Source organism: Ursus americanus, chromosome 2, assembly GCF_024610735.1.
Source record: "Ursus americanus isolate L20-20 chromosome 2, mUrsAme1.1.p, whole genome shotgun sequence".
NCBI lineage: Eukaryota > Metazoa > Chordata > Mammalia > Carnivora > Ursidae > Ursus > Ursus americanus.
The window spans coordinates 8825826-8843682 of record NC_142128.1 but is presented as its reverse complement, the minus strand read 5'-3'; the positions used below and the strand labels follow the sequence as shown (position 1 = coordinate 8843682).

General features: G+C 51.9%; 1 protein-coding gene across 10 annotated transcripts in view; it reads left to right on the top strand.

Moving 5' to 3' along the window:
• Nucleotides 1–4139: 4139 nt before the first annotated feature.
• The window catches only part of DTX2 (deltex E3 ubiquitin ligase 2), a 36043-nt gene continuing 22325 nt past the window's right edge, over nucleotides 4140–17857 (top strand). For 2 of the 10 annotated variants that reach the window (XM_045786251.2, XM_045786244.2), the window contains exons 1-3: nucleotides 4140–4276; nucleotides 5435–5599; nucleotides 16453–16809. In XM_045786251.2, coding sequence (XP_045642207.2) covers nucleotides 16542–16809 — 268 coding nt within the window. In that variant the 5' untranslated portion in view covers nucleotides 4140–4276; nucleotides 5435–5599; nucleotides 16453–16541. The other 8 variants (XM_045786248.2, XM_087868017.1, XM_087868016.1 and 5 more) reach the window with 8 other exon arrangements.

The window sequence follows — 17857 nt, the reverse complement described above, 5'->3', positions numbered from 1 at the left end:
ATCATGCTTTTGTTGGCTGTGTAGGTCACACCTGGGTCCAGGGTGGGCACCGTTGCCCAGAGATGCCAGGTGCTGTTTATTAATCAGAAATAATGAGCAAGGCAGCTGTGGCTTCTAATCAGACAATCCCTCCAGAGTGTCAGATGGAGGCCAATTAGCCGAGGCACCAAGCAACAAAATTCTGCCTTTCCAAGCAAAACATCAGAAAGTGCTCGAGCCCCTTAGCGGAGATGCTGGGCCCCCGTGTCTAGCCTTTTCCCAGATTTACATTGATCTTTTCTTGCTCCTGGGTGAGCTGGGGTTGGTTCCAGGATCAGAACCTTCGGAAGCAGTAAACCCTGGAACCTGGAGTGGAGTCTGAGGACTTCGGGAAATAGGCCACTGTCGCTCCCTGTTCTGTGGCCAACAGCCACATTCTTTCTTGGGCCACGTCATTCATTCTCAGTTGCTAGGGAGCCTTCCAAGGCCTGCGGGGCGGCAGCACAAACTTCAGCCTTTGAGACATTAAAACAAAACAACAAAAAACCCCACCACCAACCAACGAAGCTCCCCTTCTGGGCAGACGATTTTGTTAGGAGAAAGAGCCAATGCCAGGAATGTGGCAGCTCCTTTCACTCCCAGGAGCACTTCATGCCGGGCATACCTAACCTGCCCTACTGTGTGTGTGTGTGTGTGTGTGTGTGTGTGTGTGTGTGTGTGTGTGTGTTGGTGGGGGACACTCTCACATTTTTCAAACCAACACAAACAGGTGCACATTCTCTACGCTCTGCAAGTTCCTTTTTTACTTAACAATAGATCTTGGCCACCGTTCCATTAGCTCCTATGAATCTTCCTCATTCTTCCTACTCGTTTTCCAAGGTCATTTAACCAGCCCCCCTTCTGCTGGGCAGTTGCTTCCGATCCTTTGCCACATACATTGGTTTAAAGCTCAATTTGCAAGGGGCCGAGCCCGTTTCCCTCCTTTCCAGCTTCCTGGGGTACAGACATCCTGCTTCAGCCTCGGAACACAGCACACATGCCTAAAAATTTAAAGTCCATGTCCCCCTACCCCCATTCTCCCTCTTGCCGCTGTCCTATTTTCTTCTTTTCCCGACCAAAACTCTTTATTTTTCCCAAATAAAAATAGTCTTTCTTTTCAGGTTATAAAAAAGGAAACTATTCATTGGGACACACTCAAATGATGCAAGAAAAGTACAAAGAAAGTGAAAATCACCTGCTATCCTGCTCGTCGGATGTTACTGTGTTGGCTAGTGTCCTTCCGGGCACACACAGCCACGGGCAACCTTATGTAAGTCGCCTCATTCCACACGTGTGGGTTTATCCTCTTCCGCCCCCCGCCCCGATGTGTGGAACACAAAGGCTGTGCTTGGAAGAGCGGTCTGCACTCCTAGACTGCACGACCTTCGCAGCCACAGACATCTATGTGCATCTATAGAGGCCCTGCTTCTCTGTGGAAACCACTTTGGTCATGAATGGCCTCCCTATAGCGACGCTGGAAGTCAGGGGCATTTCCTGAAGACCGCGAGATGAGAGAGCCCGGAACTGGCAGGCAGGGGCTCTGGGTTCTGGAGTAGGCACCCCTCCCAGCAGACCGCTTGTTGGGTCTCTCAGAAGTGCCTGTCACCACTGAGTGCCACCTTCATGGGACGCTCCCTTGATTCTCTGCCACCATGCTCACCCCGGGGTCCCCCCGTCCAGCCTCCTTTCCAGACACTTCTATGTCTCCTCTGCTCTTCAAAAGTCAGTGTTCCTTAGTCCTGGACTCCCCTCTTATTATCTTCTGTGGTCTTTCCAGGTGATCTCAATCTCATTGCCTGTGACTCCCCAATCCCTCTCTCTACCCAGATGTTCCAAAGCCTCCCAGCTGGCTGTTCTTGCCCACCTCCCTACCTCACACTCAACTTGTTGACCGAAGCCCTCCTCCCCTTTTCTAGTATGCTGTACCTCACGGGAAGGCACTCTATGCACCCAGACTTCCAGGCCGTGTCCTACAGAGGTAGGAATACCTCTGTGAAGCTTCTCCACCCTGGCATTCCCCCTGGCTCCCACACTGGTCCCCAACCTGGGTAGCCCCATCAAGCCTCCCTCAGAGCTCCAGCTCCTCCAGCTCTCTGAGTTTAGATGTCCTCCCCTTTCCAGAGCCTAGGTTCCAGAACCTGTCCAGCCCAGCCTGCCACCGCTGTTCTGTTTGAGCCTGTGTGTTGTGTGTGTGTGTGTGTGTGTGCAGTGGGATTTGGGGAACAATAACTATCACTCAAGCATTTCACTGAGGAAAAAGGAAGCACTTGAGAGAATACCTTTTGAGTGTAGAAAGGCTTTTCTAATGCTTCAGACTATTTCGTCTGCACCACCCTCCCCGCCCCCACCACTCCCGAGAGGTCAGTCACGTGGGGCTGCTCAAGTCTGGAGTTAGACACCACTTTGGTTTCAAGACCAGCTCTGCCAGTTGCCGGCTATGTGACCTTAGACACGACGCTTAAACTGTCTCAGCGTGTCCCCATCTTTAAAATGAGGATAACGAGGGGGTACCTGGCTGGCTCATTCGGTAGAGCATGCCACTCCTGATCTCAGGGTTGTGAGTTCAAGTCCTACGTCGGGCGTGGAGCCTACTTAAAAAAAATGGGGATGACGTTAGTACCTACCTCATTGAGGGGATTTACTGTGCGGGGATGCATGTCAAGTGCTTGGCACGTGCTAGGTGCTTTAGAAATGTTGTAGGTGGTTTTGGCTGAGAATACTGAGATTCTGAGAGAAGAAGGGAAATGTCCCCATCCTAATCTGTAGTCACTGCAGTCACCTAGTGTAAATCACAGATAGAAAGTCACTCTTCAGTTCTAGAGAGGGCTAGCATCATTGGGAGAACCTGACTTCGGTGCCTCCCTGGACTCAAGACCTATATCCTCAAAGTCAGGTCCTAGGTCATGAAGAGTCCTGGCCGAGGGTCCCAGAAGTGGGCCCGCCACAGGCACTCCTTCCACTGCTTACTGACTTTGGGTGGAGTAGTCCCCCTCTCTGGGCCTCAGCTTCCTTTTCTATAAAATAAAGTTTTGAACAGAATGATGGGGGGTGGGGGGAGGTGTCTCTTCCTTAAATCCCTGAGGAAGTACGAGTGACATTAGATTTATGTAAAGATACTCAACTGGAGTCCAAGATTCAGAGAACTCCGAACCCCCGAAACTGTGTGCAAGATTGTATGTGTGACCTGCATGTGCACGTGTGTGCACATTTCTATCTGAGCATATTTTGGGAATAGCTTTCTTTAGCTCTGTAAAGGAGGTCTGTGATCCCAAAAGAATAGCCAGCAACCTGGTTCAGGCCTTGTATCTGGACTACAGCAACAACATCCAAAGCGGTCTCCAGCTCCGTTCTCTGTCCTTTAAACCTATCCTCCACCTACTACACAGGGTATCCTTCTAAAGTGCAACGCCGGCTATCGTTTCCTTGCTTGAATCTTTCTCTTGGCTCCAGTTGCCTAAATTGCTTGCATGGGCATTTAAAGAGAATCATAATCTTACCCAGCCTGCTCCCCACACTCATATCCTGACACACCCTAATCTGTTTTCTCTGTCCTCAGCCCCTCTGTGTACCCTCCTGCCCTGGTCACAGGGAACATTTCTCTGCTTCCTGAATGCGTCGAGCACTTTCACATCTCTCTTCCTTTGCAAGAGCTTCCCTGTACTCCATCTGGCAAACCCCTGTGTGTGCTTCAAAATCCAACTCAGGCGCCCGACCCCTTTGTGATGTCTCCCTGACAGCTCCCCCAAATTAACCACACCCTCTGTGCTCCAACTCTTGTGCTTAAACTCACATTTATCCCACTGTACTATAAGTACGCTTTTGAGTGTCTGTCTCCCCAAGTAGATATGAAGCTCTCCCAGAAGAGAAACCAAGTTTCTGACTCACGTTTTAATCCCCAGTACCCAGCACAGGGCCTGGCACCACGTATGCACGGGTAAAGACGATCTAAAATGAGTCAGTAAGTTAATGAAGAAGTAAGTCAGAGAGCGAGCAGACTAAGAAGGAAGAATAGATACACCTGAACAGACGCGTGTCGGGTTGCGTCCCGCCCCGCCCCCAACCCACGGAACTACATTTCCCAGAAGGCTCCGCGTCCTGGGCATGCGCACCGAAGCGCTAGGAAGCTGCGACGCCGAGTTTCACTCTGGCTACCTCCTCAGAGTCGGAGCTTCAGTCGGAGCAGTGCCCAGGCCGAAGCCGAGCCGTAGCCCGAGTGCGGCGGTGCCCTCAGCCTGCCCCCTCGCCTTCCTCGGCCTCGGTGAGAGGGGCGGGCAGGCCACCTGCCTGTCGCCAGGGCTGGGGTCCCGGGGACGCGGGGGAGACCAAGCCGAGCTGGGACCGGAAGGGGGCGGGCGTGGGACTGAGGGAGGGCTGGGCCGGGGAAGAGCCCCGGGGTGAGGTCCGGGGGGATTGGGAGGACCCGCCGCCGGGCTGGGGCAGCTGGAGGCGGGAGCGGGGGAAATCGGACACGCTGGCAGCTTGGGACAGGACCGGGTGCGAGGGTGAACGCCGGGTGGAAGCCGAAGGGCTAGCAGGGGGAGGGGCGCAGACCCTGGGAGTTTGGGGCGGTCGCGAGGAGGGTACCCCTTCCCACAGGACAGGGACGAGGCGGTGGGGCTATTGCCCCCGGACTCCGTGGTTCGGGGTGTGGATTCTGCTGGGCTCTGCCTTCAGGTGGACGACTCGCTGGAGCCCGGGGCTGTACTTTGGAAGACTTTGCCCCCTAACTCTGCTTCCCTCGCTTCAAGGAGGGGTCGCGCTCCAGGAAACTCCTGTTTGCTGGGGCCCTGGGTTACTTTTGAGGGGTGCATAATGTATGTGGAAGAGGATTGAGAAGACGCTGTTTTCTGAAGCTGTCCTTTCGTCCACCGCCCCCTCCCCTCAAGCCAGCTGCTCTCCTCCACACTAGTTCCACTTCCCTAAGTGCCAGTAACAATGGAAATAGTGTGTGCACAGGCGCTTGGACCGTTAAGAATTAACTCAGAATATTTCTGCCTGCCATCCTAACTCCCCTAGAGTTCTATAAGATGGACTTACTGGTAGTCAAAATCAGGCTTTACCATCGGGGCAACTCTAACTAGGCCTCTTGTTCGTTCGCTGTGTGACCTTGGCCAAACTTTCACCCTTTCTGGTGTGCTAATTTTCCTGGATACTTACACTGCAGACTGGCTTGTGAAGTCCGTTTAGGCCTTTCTGTGAAAGAGCTGAGGTGTTTGTTTTTTTTCACCATCCCCTTGATTATTGAGTGGGTAGAGGGAGACTGTTGTACCTTCTGCCCTGCCCGGGCTACTGGAAAATAAATCTGGTGGTTTCCAGTCCCTAGCCGCAGCGCACAGACCCATCATCTGTGCATTCGTTTTCACTGACTGCTGTTTCTCAATTTAAAACCTGATCATCTTTTTCCTTGTTGGCAAAGGTGCCCTGGAATTTGCGTTGCTGAGTCAGCAAGGCTTTCCGATTTGCTCAGTTTTTATTGTTTGCGTTTTATATCAAGATGGGAACTCAAACAAGTCATTCCTCCTGAGGATCTAGTGTCTCCATCAAGAAGGGACAGTTTGTGCCAGCTCTCCAGAGAGAAAAGGTAAGAGCCACAGGGACTGCTCATTGCTGCCTTCTGGATCTGGTTTTCCATAGAGGAGATAGAGACTGGGGAGGGTGGAATTTGAGGTCTCCGGGATGAAAGTCAGCCTTGGGAGCCGGTTGTTGATTGCCAACTGTCTCAAATAAAGTCAAGTGCTTTCTTGCCAAGGGCTTCTCCTGTTTAACCAGTCTTAGAGCATGCTTTCCCCATGGTTTCCACTTAAGGCATGCTTTATGAGGTGAAGGACACAAGTCATGATTTTTGCATCTGAACTGGAAATTTTTATTTCTTTTGCTGCACGAACAAAACTGGGTGCTGCCTTTGTGTCAAGCTCCATGCTCAGTGGCGGGGCACCCTGATAAGCAACAAGAGCTCTGTCATCTGGGAGCTCATCCTTTGGTGGAACAGTCGGACCATAGACAGTGGCAAGGCGTTGTCGGTGTGCTATGTGTTGAGGCGGGAGGAATCACAGAGCAGAACCCCACCACCACCACCACCCCCGCCATTTGTCCAGGAAGGCGTAGGAGGGAAGGTCAGCAAGCTATTGGAAGTGGATAACTAAGGTGAGTTGTGCAGGGGTAGGACTTGAAAAGGAGGGGAGAAGCCGGACAGAGGAGTCGGCATCTGCAGAGCCCAAAAGTTACGTGGTGCACCTGGGCCACTGTAAGTAGCTCACGTGGCTGGAGCAACAAGGGATGGGTGTGGGGCAGAGGAGTCTGGTGAGGTAGGCAGAGGGCTGAGTGTGGAGGGTTTTGTGGACCATGCCAAGGCTATGGGGAGCAGGAGTTTAGCAGAAGAATTCCATGAGGGCATTTTAAACGAGCACACTGGCTTTAAAGTATGGGATGGATTAGACTCGATTATGCTCTTTGTGACTGTTTCCTTACACTATGCCAGCTTCTTTTTTTTTTTTTTTAAAGATTTTATTTATTTATTTATTCATTTGATAGAGATAGAGACAGCCAGCGAGAGAGGGAACACAAGCAGGGGGAGTGGGAGAGGAAGAAGCAGGCTCATAGCGGAAGAGCCTGATGTGGGGCTCGATCCCGGAACTCCGGGATCACGCCCTGAGCCGAAGGCAGACGCTTATCCGCTGTGCCACCCAGGCGCCCCACCATGCCAGCTTCTGATAGAGGTGGAGTTAGACATGAGATGTTGCCCTCAGTTTGCTCCTAGCCTCCTTGAAGAGATAGAATGGACGCAGAGAACTGTAAAGGGCAGACAAGGGCTGTGGAAGTTGATAAGAGGGTATTTTCTTTCACTTGGGCACCTTGAGGCATCATGGAGGTGCTGTTTAAATTGGGTCTTGAAAGCATGGGTAAGGTGAGGATGTGTGGCCAGGTGGGTGGGATTCTACATGGAGCTGAGGCATGGAGGTGGGGAAGCTGGATGTCTGTGGGGGGAGCAGTCGTTAAACTGTTGGAGATGGGTTAGGGAAGGGGAGACGTAAACAAAAAGAAGGTATTAAAGGCAAGTGTGCGGGCAAATACTGTTGATAGGGAAGGACCAGACTGTGATGGGCTCTCAGTGTCAACCCAAGGAACTTGAAGTGTATTCGGGAAGTCGACTTCGGGAGGCTCAATCTTGCACCTGCCTCTTAGGTGGACCAGGAGAGACAGAGTTGGAGAAGCCAGTTGGAAGAGAATACTTATCAGGGTGAGAGGCACAGAGGTCCCAAGCAGATGCTGGCAGCAGGGGCTGAGGAGGTGAGGAGGGAAGAGAAAGCAAGCCAAGGCAGCTGTGGGGCTGTGGGGGAAAGGTGGTGAGGAGCTAGAAACCCAGGTTTTTCTCCTAACTGCCTGGGGCCAGGGAATCCCCCGGGGGACGGGGGAGGGGGGAGCAGAATTAGGAAGGAAGGTGAGTCTGGCTTCCGACATATGAAAGGTGCCAAAGAGGCCAACAGGAATGGAGCCATGGGCCCCACAGAAACCATGTGCCAGGGCTAGTGCTTGGTGCTTGGGCCGAGATGTGTTTAACTGCATTCCAATCACCCAAAACAAAATCTTGAAAGTGTACGTATAATGGTTTGATCTTTCTTCCCATCCTGAGATAACCATTATCCCTAAGTGTTTATGTAGTTTCATTGTACCTATGTGTTTCTAAGGAAAGTAAAAAAATATTGCTAAGATTTTTCCATGTTATTGCACGTCACCTAGTTCGTTTGTTTTCACTGCTGAATAGTCTGGCGTGAACACACCACAGTTCACGCATCTCATCTTGCGCTGATGGGCACTTAGTTGTTTCCAGATTTCTGCTGTTGCAGATGTGCTGCTCTGGCCGTTTCCACACACACCTGTAGTCCATGTGCAGGAGGCTTTCTTGGGTATGAACTTAGGGGTGGTGTTTTGCTGGCCTATAGGGTAAATAAACGCGCTGCTTTCATAGCTGCAGTTTTCTGAGGTGGTTGCACCAGCATATGGGACTCAGTTGCTCCACATTCTTGCCATCGCTCACTATAGGCAGACTTTATTTTTGCCGATTGAATGGATTTAATGTGGGATCGTTGGGATTGTGATTTGTGTTCCTGAGCCCTGATGTTGGATAAAAATAAGCTCATTGGCGTCTGTTTCCTGTGAAATATTTGTTCATGATTTTTGCCAACGTTTTATTATTTACGGATTGTAGGAGTTCTTTATAGATTCTTGATTTTGATTCTTTTGTTCGTGTTGTGAATATTTTCTTTTTCTTTTTTTTTTTTTTTTAAAGATTTTATTTATTTATTTGACAGAGATAGAAACAGCCAGCGAGAGAGGGAACACAAGCAGGGGGAGTGGGAGAGGAAGAAGCAGGCTCCTGTGGAGAAGCCTGATGTGGGGCTCGATCCCATAACGCCGGGATCATGCCCTGAGCCGAAGGCAGGCGCTTAACCGCTGTGCCACCCAGGCGCCCCGTGTTGTGAATATTTTCTTACAGCTCGTATCTTTCTACTTTAAGACTTCTTTTGTTGAACCGTTCTTAATTTTAACATAGTGAAATTTTGTTTGTTGGGTTTTTTTTTTTTGTAGTCAGTGTTTTGTTTTGTTTTTTTGTAGTCAGTGTTCTGTGTCTTGTTTAAAACATCTTTTCCTGGGGCGCCTGGGTGGCGCAGTCGTTAAGCGTCTGCCTTCGGCTCAGGGCCTGATCCCAGGGTTCTGGGATCGAGCCCCGCATAGGGCTCCCTGCTCTGCTGGGAGCCTGCTTCTCCCTCTGCCCCTCCCCCTGCTTGTGTTCCCTCTCTGGCTGGCTGTCTGTCTCTCTCTCTCTCTCTGTCAAATAAATAAAATAAAATAAAATCTTTAAAAAAATAAAAATAAAACCTCTTTTCCTGACCTTAGTCCTTGCCTTTACGGAGCCTATGCCCTAGTGGAGGGCCAGGTAGACAATGGCACTCAGACGTTACGTGCACATTGGTTGTTGGCAGTGGGTGTAGGAAAGTTGTCACAGGGGAGAGAGCCTCGAGCTGCAGCTCCTCCTCAGGTGCTGGGGAGAGACGCGTCTGCAGGGGCCAGAGGCACTTTCCTACTTTTTGACAGAGAAATGGATTCAGAGAAGCATTTCCAGGACTGTGGGCGCGCGGTGATAGGTGTTGGGGGAGCGGTAGACTAACCACTCCAGTTAGTTTGCACGTCGTCTGTGGCCGTTGCCACACTATCGTGGCAGAGTTGCCCGGTGTCCTGCAAAGCCTAAAATATGGACTCTTTTGGCCCCTTAGAGGAAAAGTTTGCCGACTCCTGCCGTGGGGGGTCGTGGTAACTGTGGTAATCGGACGAGTGTGTCCTGGCCACCACAGTGGTTCAACTAGTTGTTGCCGGGTGGGTAATGAATCTAGGTCAGCGCTGCAAATGTTGCCAATTTTTCTGCTTTCCAGAAGGCAGAAATCTGGATTTCTTTTTTTTAATGGCGAATATTCCAATTTTTAAACAACAGTTCAGTTAAAAAAAAAAACAAAAACCAAAAAACCCCTGAAAACTGTGTTGGCCAGGAAAAACCTATCCCGCAGGCCGATGCGTCCAGCATCAGCATACCTCTTCTGTCTCGGTGGACTCTGGAAACAGATTTGGGTTTCCTTAGACCTGTGGATTCTTGGGCAGGTTGCTTATCTTCTTTTGCTTCCTGTCCTCATCTGTAAAGTCAAGCAAAGACCCGTGTCCGGGACAGTGAGGCTTGAACAAGCACCCGTGTAAGGTACTCAGTGCGTGGTGCCTTGTAAGCTCTTGGTTGGTGGCCATCGCTATAACTCCTGTCACTGCTTCCACGGCTCCCCCATTTTGACCCCCTGGGGAGGCCTGGGGACCAGGGCTCTGTCCTGACTAGCTGCCAGTGGTCACGTTGCTCCTGGCAGAGAACAGGCAGCATAGTAGTTCTCGGTGCTGGTGGAGCAGGTTGCCTACAGGGAATCGAAGGTGGCTAGGGCCTGCTCCCTGGCTACCCTGTGGCTGGCTATTTATTTAGTGAGAGAGAGAGAGAGAGCCAGCGAGCGCGCACGTGCCCATGAGCCACAAGCAGGGGGAGGGGCAGAGGGAGAGAGAAAATTCCAAGCAGCACCACCCCCGCCCCCCCCCCCCCACCGCTTCAGCACAGAGCCTCAGGTGGGGCACGATGTCACAACCCTGAGATCATGACCTGAGCTGAAATCAAGAGTTGGACGCTCAACCCACCGAGCCACCTGGATGCCCCTCCCCACCCTGAGCCCTGTTTGGAAGGTTCTGCTCTGACCTACCCCTGGAGGGATCAGGCAGGCACCCACCAGGGGTGGTCCCTTCCCTTCCAGCAGCCTGGTGTGTAAGGGACAGATCATGTATTAGTGTCCTTCCATCTCTCAGAAGCCTGGTAAGTTCTGGGTGGCACCGGCTTGAGCAGTCTGTTTTAGAGACAAAAGCCCCATCTTGCAGTGTCTGCCTATTTCGGTAGTTCAGGCGCGTGGATGGTCTGTTTCATGCCTTTTCTTGGAACTCAGAGCTGGGGATGTGTCTTGGCAAAGAGGTGCCTGGTACTTTGAGGAGGTTTGTTGTCTGCGAAACCACACTGGGGTAGTTAGCAGCCATTTCAAGTAATGATGCTAAGTCATGGTGGTGGTGGTGGTGGTTGTTTGGTTTATATTTATGGTCTTTTAAGAGTGCTGGGCATTTTAAAGAGATGTGTTGCTGATAACGGAAGTAATACTTTCTCACTTTAGAAAATGTGAGCAGTTCAGGTAGGTAAGAAAGTTGAACCAGAGGCCTCCTACGGTTTCTCTAGTCGAAAGGCGCCGGTGTGAACACTTGGGTAGGTTTCCGTTGGGTTCCCTCTGTGCTTCTCTTACCTGGTCAAAATAGTGCTATGGCAAATATCTTTATGTCAGGGGTTTTCTGTAAGCTCCTTAGATAGATTATTGGGTCAAAGCAAGTAAAACATTTCTAAAGCACTCCGTACATACTACCACACTTCTCTGGAAAGGGTTTATCCTTCCGGGTAGGAGGACTCTATGTACTCCTGCCAGCACCAAGTATTGAAATTAAGCTTTGTTTTGTTGTTTATTTTTTTAAAACTATTTTGATAGGCAAAAAGCAGTGTTCCAATGTTTTAAATTTGCATTAAAAACAACATTTCTAGTCAGGTAGAACATTTCTTTGCCGTGTTTGTGCAGGATTGGCCTTTCCCGGGTCTGTGGGAAGGCTTCCTGCCAGGGCCCGGGTGGCTGGTTGCGCTGTCCCGAGGTCTTGGAAGGTCATGCTCCTCTTGTCAGCTGCGGGGTGTGGAGTTTCAAGCCGACCTTCTCGGAAAGGCCCCAGAGGAGAGGCGGCTTAGGAGATAGGCCTGGGCTCGCTGGGTTCCCGTCCATGCTCGTCAGAACTCTTCCGTTCTGCAGAACAGCATCCTGGGCCTCTGAAGAAGTAGGCATGGAGGCCATTTCTGTGTCAAAAACAGCAGCCCACGTTCCTGCATTTTACGAATCAGTGAGCATTTGCAAATAGGTTCCGGTGCTCATCAGAGGCCGGAAACCCGTCCAACCACCTGAGTGGTGGAGCCTACAGAAGGGAGGGTGATTGTCCCAAAGTCACCCAGGGTGGAGTGCACTTGCCCTTGCCCACTGTGTGTGTGTGTGTGTGTGTGTGTGTGAGAGAGAGAGAGAGAGAGTGAGAGAGCCGAGGGGGCTTCTGACCGTTATGTCCATCTCCTCCCAGGACAGTGGAGGGTGGGAGCCAGCCACTGTCCCAGTGTGGACGAGAGGGTGAACTGCTGAGCCCCGGCATGCATGAAGCCGGTACATACTTCGGTGGGCTTTGGAGGGATGAAACGGGGTCCTCGCATGTTGGCAAGGTGACGATCACTCCATGTGAGCACTGCCTGAAAAACCACACTCGGGGCCCTCTTTCCAGAGGCCGCAGCCGTCGTGGGATCCACTTGTGTGGTTTCTGCACCCGGAGGCCCACACTTAAGATGATTTTCACTCAGATTCTTGTGCCAGCTCAGATCTTGTTCTGAAGCTCTTCTAAATCCTCTGCTGATAGAAAGACTCTGGGACACATGTAACTTTTTTCTGTTGTGCGAAAACACCTCCCTGGTAGGACAGCAGCAATCCTCTGTTTCTCACCGCGCAGCGCTGTGGACAGGATTTGCAGGTAAATCCGGCAAGAGGATGCCAAGGAAAGCAAGAAGGTATTTCTTTTGTTGTTGATATTGTTGATATTTTCTGAAAAGGAACTTTGGGCTCATCCTAAGAAGTAATATGACCACTGTGGAACATCTGTAGCTACAGAAAGAGGTAAACACAGCAAAACAAAACCATCATTCCATCACTCCTGTTAACATTTCAGAGTTGTTCCTTGCAGCCTTTTTTATTTTTTTATTTAATTTTTTAAAGATTTTATTTATTTATTTATTTATTTATTTATTTATTTATTTATTTATTTATTTATTTATTTGAGAGAGACAGTGTGAGAGCACAAGCAGGGGGAGCAGCAACGGGAGAGGGAGAAGCAGGCTCCCCACTAAGCAGGGAGCCCAGTGCAGGGCTCCATCCTGAGGCTGTCTGCTGTGTGTCCAAAGGTGGACGCTTAACCTACTGAGCCATCCAGGTGCCCCTTAGCCTCCCCCCCCTTTTTTTTTTTTTAAGTTTATTTATTTTTAGTAATCTCCACACCCAGCATGGGGCTTGAACTCACAACCCCAAGATCAGGAGTCTCACGCTCTTCCAACTGAACCAGCCAGGTGCCCCAGTTCTTAATTTCTTTTGGCCTCAGTTCTCTCACCTATAAAATGGGCGACAAGCCCTACCTTCAGCGGCACTTGAGGGTTGAGAGATCCTGGAGGACCAGAGCGCCCCAAGTAGGTGCTCAGTAAACGACACTCCCTCCTGCCTAACAGCAGAGCGGGTGCTGTTCCGAATCCTGGATTTCATATTTGTCGTGAGCGTCATCATAGGTCCATAAGCCTTTTGTAAACATCTTTCAAGACTCGTATTCCATCATCAGGATATATACTGTAAGTTCTCTAAGAATTCCCTTATTGTAGGTGCTTAGTTCCAGGTGCTTTTTGCCCGTGGCCAATTATAGTAATGATTATTTTCATAATTAAGAGCACCCTCAGTAGCCCCTGTCATTAAGAGCTGAAACAAATTAGGGTTTGAACTACAGCTTCACGATGGCTGCAGAGAGTGGGCGCCTTGACACGGCCCTGGTGCGTCTGTAATCGCCGTGTTCAAGGAACGCCAGTGGGCGTTTCTGGGCCCCGCTTCAAATGTGCCCCAGGTCCCAGGAGCAGGAGGTTCTCCTCCCTTTTGTCCGCTGGTGTTTCAGACCCCCTGGGATATTAGGCATCCAAAGAGCTGAAGCCCCAGCTTTGGGTCAGCCCCAGCTCTGCCTTCAGGGAGTTCCTGTTCCAGTGGGGAGACAGACACTGAAACCAATAAATGCGGTCGTTCGCATTCGGGTATGTGCAACAGGCTTGGAAGACGCCCAGGGGGTTGGAGCCAGCGCTTTTCTGGTGAGGGTGCGGGTTGGAGGGCTCAGGAGAAGGGGCTGTTGCGGCTGAGTCTGGAAAGATGGGCACGGTCGCTTGGGTTCTTTGGTGGAGAGAGGACTGAAGTCTGGACACATGTAGCAGCAGGATCAACAGGTAGGAGGCGGTAAGCATTGGCTTTGAATGTTCTGGCACTTGCTAGAATTGGTCGTGGCTGGACCTAAGGAGGAGGCCGTGGTATGACGGGGGACAGTGACCGTGTGCCATGTAGCCTTCCTCTCTGGGTCTCCAGTACCCCAACAGTGCCTGGCTGAGGGTGAGCCCTTGGTGTGTGGAGGCCCAGTGCTTTCATGAAGAGCCTCAGCTGCAGTTCCAGCCCGTATCTCTCAGGCTGTTTGGCAGAGTTCTGCGAGTTGGTTCATCTGGGGATGTGCGGACATGCTGGAACATACCACGTGTGCTGATATACGGGAGGCCCCCGCTGCTTGAGAGATGAGTGATGCCTGCCAGGAGGAAAGTCCGGGCTCAGGATTAATTGGCTCTGAAACCAGTCCTATGATTTGTACCTGGATGTGGTTACAGAGACTTCTAATTGCAGTCACTGAGCTAATAAACCAGCCAGCCCAAGGGCATCCCAGGTCTGCGCCTCCAGAGCGGGCTGTGTGCTTTCGTTGGAGCAGTCGGCGGTTCCCTGGCAGCCCTGGCACCCGCAGGTGTGCTCGGACTTCTCGCAGGCCTGACTCATCCGTCGCCCGCGTTCTCAGGCTGTGCAGCTCAGCGCCGCCCTGAGCCACCGCTCCTCCCCCGGACTTGAAGGGTGGGGACGGAGGTCCTGGGGTGGCAGCGGGGGTGGGGTGCAGGGAAAGGGAGGGAGGACAGGTGTGCCGGCTGTCTGTTGTGTGCCTGGCGCTGTGCTGGGTACTCTGTACAGAGCTGTCGGAACGCCAGTGAAAAGCACTGAGAACAGATGTTGGCATCACCATTTTCAGGTGGGAGAAAGCAAACTTGGAGAGCTTCGGTACCTTCGGCAAGATGATACAGCAAGTAGAGTAAGCCTGTGCCTGTTCGTTTTCACGCGCTGCTCCAGATCTGCCTTCCTCGTGGGGCAGGGGTCTTGGGCCTTCTTGAAACCTTGGTGGTGCAGTCCTGTCTCAGGGACAGCAGCGAAAGCCCAGGGTCCCAGCCTTATTACGAGTCGTGTAAGCAAGTCCCAGCCACTCCCTGGTGCTCGGTTTCCTCATCTGCAAAATGGGGAGACGATTCAGTGTTTGTACGTGAAGGGTTTGTGCAGGAATCAGAGCAGGTGGTGTGACTGGGAACCCTGGGCCCTGGGGTGGGGTGCGTGCTCTAACAGTTGAGGGTGCTCAGGACTTGGGATGGAGTCTCCTCTCTCCTCCCTTTCTCACCGGGGCCTGTAAGTGGAGCCCGAGGTAGAGTCGGGCTGAGCTTTCCTGTCCAGGAAATGGGCATTAGAGCTGGGTTGATCCTGTCACATAGCAGTATCTGTGTGTCCTTCAGTAAGACCTTTTTTTTTTTTTTTAAAGATTTTATTTATTCGACAGAGATAGAGACAGCCAGCGAGAGAGGGAACACAAGCAGGGGGAGTGGGAGAGGAAGAAGCAGGCTCATAGCGGAAGAACCTGATGTGGGGCTCGATCCCATAACGCCAGGATCACGCCCTGAGCCGAAGGCAGACGCTTAACCGTTGTGCCACCCAGGCGCCCCCCTTCAGTAAGACCTTGACCTCTTTTGAGCCTTGTCACAAAGTGGAAGTACCTCCTTGTCAGTCTGTTAGGCGTACGTGAGACAAGTGTGTGTGGCGTTTGTCACTAAATTGGTCCTGTTCCTCCGGTACTCTGGAGGCCTGGCACGGTGCATTGCTTCACGGTGTGGTGCTCATCTTCAAACAGCTGCAGGCTACTTCCTGTTCAGCTGTGTTTTGAACTGATGTGTATATAACACTTAGGACATGACAAGGCCTCTTCCGGGGCTGGTGATACAACTGCAGACGAGGCCGATTCCCCGGCTTGCTGCTGTCCTAGGGGCAGTAAGATCTGGAACGTCATTCTATCCATACGTGTCTGTAGGCATCAGAGTGCTGGTTGGTGCCGCAAGCAGCTCACATGATGGGTGGCCAGGCAAAGCCTCCCTGAACCACGCAGCCTGGGCCTCCAGGCTGAGTAGAGTTGACAAGGGAAGAGGATGGGATGGGGTGGCCAGGAGAGGAGCGTCTCAGGAGATGGATGCAAACTTTCTGGGCTTGGCCGGTGGTCAGCGAGGCCCAGCCTGGGGTGCAGAGAGGCCGGGCTTCAGCATCTATGAGATCTTAGTGTTTCTCTAGGGTACCCTTTGTGGCTAATGATGCCTCCTGGGGCAGCCTGGAGACCTTGGCAGAGCTAGAACCGTGCTTTGCGTCCAAGCTCTGCCGTTGACCCTCTGGGTGTCCTTGAGCCCTCCCCCTCTCCAGTCCTTTCTGAGACGCAGGTTTTTCCCATCTGTCGAATAGCACGTGTCTCACAAACAACTCCAAACCCGCTTTGGAAACAGAGTCTCCACCACACAGTGTAAGTGAGGGGTCACCACGGCCTCAGTGCATGAGGGATTTGGGCTTACTCATGAAAACACAGGCTAAGAGGATACACTCAATAGTTAGGGCAGAGGGAAATGGTTAGTAAAAAGAAGCTGGGCTGGTGATTAGCACACAGAATTCACGCCACTGAATCTCCGCGAGCATTTGCAGAGGCAAGTAGGATGCATGACTGACTGAGTTCTTCCTCTGGCTGCCTGAGCAAAGAGACAGGATCAGATACTTGACTCACAACGCTCTTAAGGTATTAGGGGGAAAAGTGATTGTGGAAAAGTAGAGTTTTTTTGCCCCCGCACTGAGGCCGACTCTGGGGGACGTGATTGGTAACTGTTTGTCCTATTCACAGGTCTTCTGGAAGCACTGGGCAATGACCCTGAGACTCCAGCCCAGAGTGGTCTGAAACCATTTGGGAAAGCAGAGGGAGTTCGGGGGAAGATGGCCATGGCCCCAGGCCCTTCCCTGGCTCAGGCGTACGCCAGCCCCGTGGCAGTGGCTGTGTGGGAGTGGCAGGACGGGCTGGGCACCTGGCACCCCTACAGTGCCGCCGTCTGCAGCTACATCGAGCAGCAGTTCGCCCAGCAGAAAGGCCAGCGCTTTGGGCTGGGGAGTCTGGCCCACAGCATCCCCTTAGGCCAAGCTGACCCCTCGCTGGCCCCTTACATCATTGACCTCCCCAGCTGGACCCAGTTCCGCCAGGACACTGGTAAGACACTTCCTGCCTCTAGTATGTGTTGGAGCGCCCGTGTTGGGGTCATATATAGGAGAGACTCTCAGAGCTTCGTCCTGTTCCTGAAACACGTTCAGTTGGGAGGCAGGTGCTGTGAGTGGTACGGGTACCACAGTATGAGATGTGCCGCTCAGTGGTCAGGAGTACCTTGAGAGCACAGCGCAGGGGCCCTCTCAGCGCCTTCCCCCTTGTTTCCCAAACCCAAAATGCCTGTGTCCACCTGCAGAGATTGGAGGGTCTTGCAGACAGGCCGGCACGGAGGTAGCATGTGATGCTAGTAACCGGGGCCTGGTGATGAGTCCTGCCTCCGCTGCACATGTGTATGTGACCTGGTTACACAGGTTACTGCACTCCCCCATGTGCTCATGTGTGGGTTTTTATATGTTTTGATCAGTATTACTGAGAATGGAACCACCAACTTCCTCCTAGAGCTGTGTGCCCTGTCCCTCTAACCCAGGGGTTCTCAATTAGAGGGGATTTTCCGCCCCAGGACATTTGACAGTGTTCGGAGACATTTTTGATGGTCACAGATGTGGGGCAGGGAGCCACTGGCTTCTGGTCGGTAGAGGCCAGGGGTGCTGTAAAAACGCACAGTCTAGCCCTGTGCCAAAGAATGCTTGGCCCAGGATGTCATGGGGCTGGGACTGAGAAATGCTGCTCTGGTCCCTACGGCAGGGTCCTCGAGTGTGTGAGGGCTAAGGCTTCCAATCAGTTGGATACAGAGGGAAGTCCCTGCCTTTCTGATGTTTGCAGTCCAGTGAGCAAGGGAGCACACAAGATACATAACGTGGAAATTGTGTATCGTGTTAGGTCACAGTGAGTGTTAATCAGGGAATGGAACTGTGAAGTATTGGGAGAGATGAAAGTTTGAACTCAGGTGGCCAGGTTACCAGGAAGGAACGAAGACAGACCCAAGGCAGGGGCAGGCTGTCTCTTGAAGGAACTTTGGCTTTTATTCTGAAAGGGGGAGTGGTGGAATTTTTGGGCAGGGGAGTGCTGTAATCTGATTTGGAGGTGAAGAGTA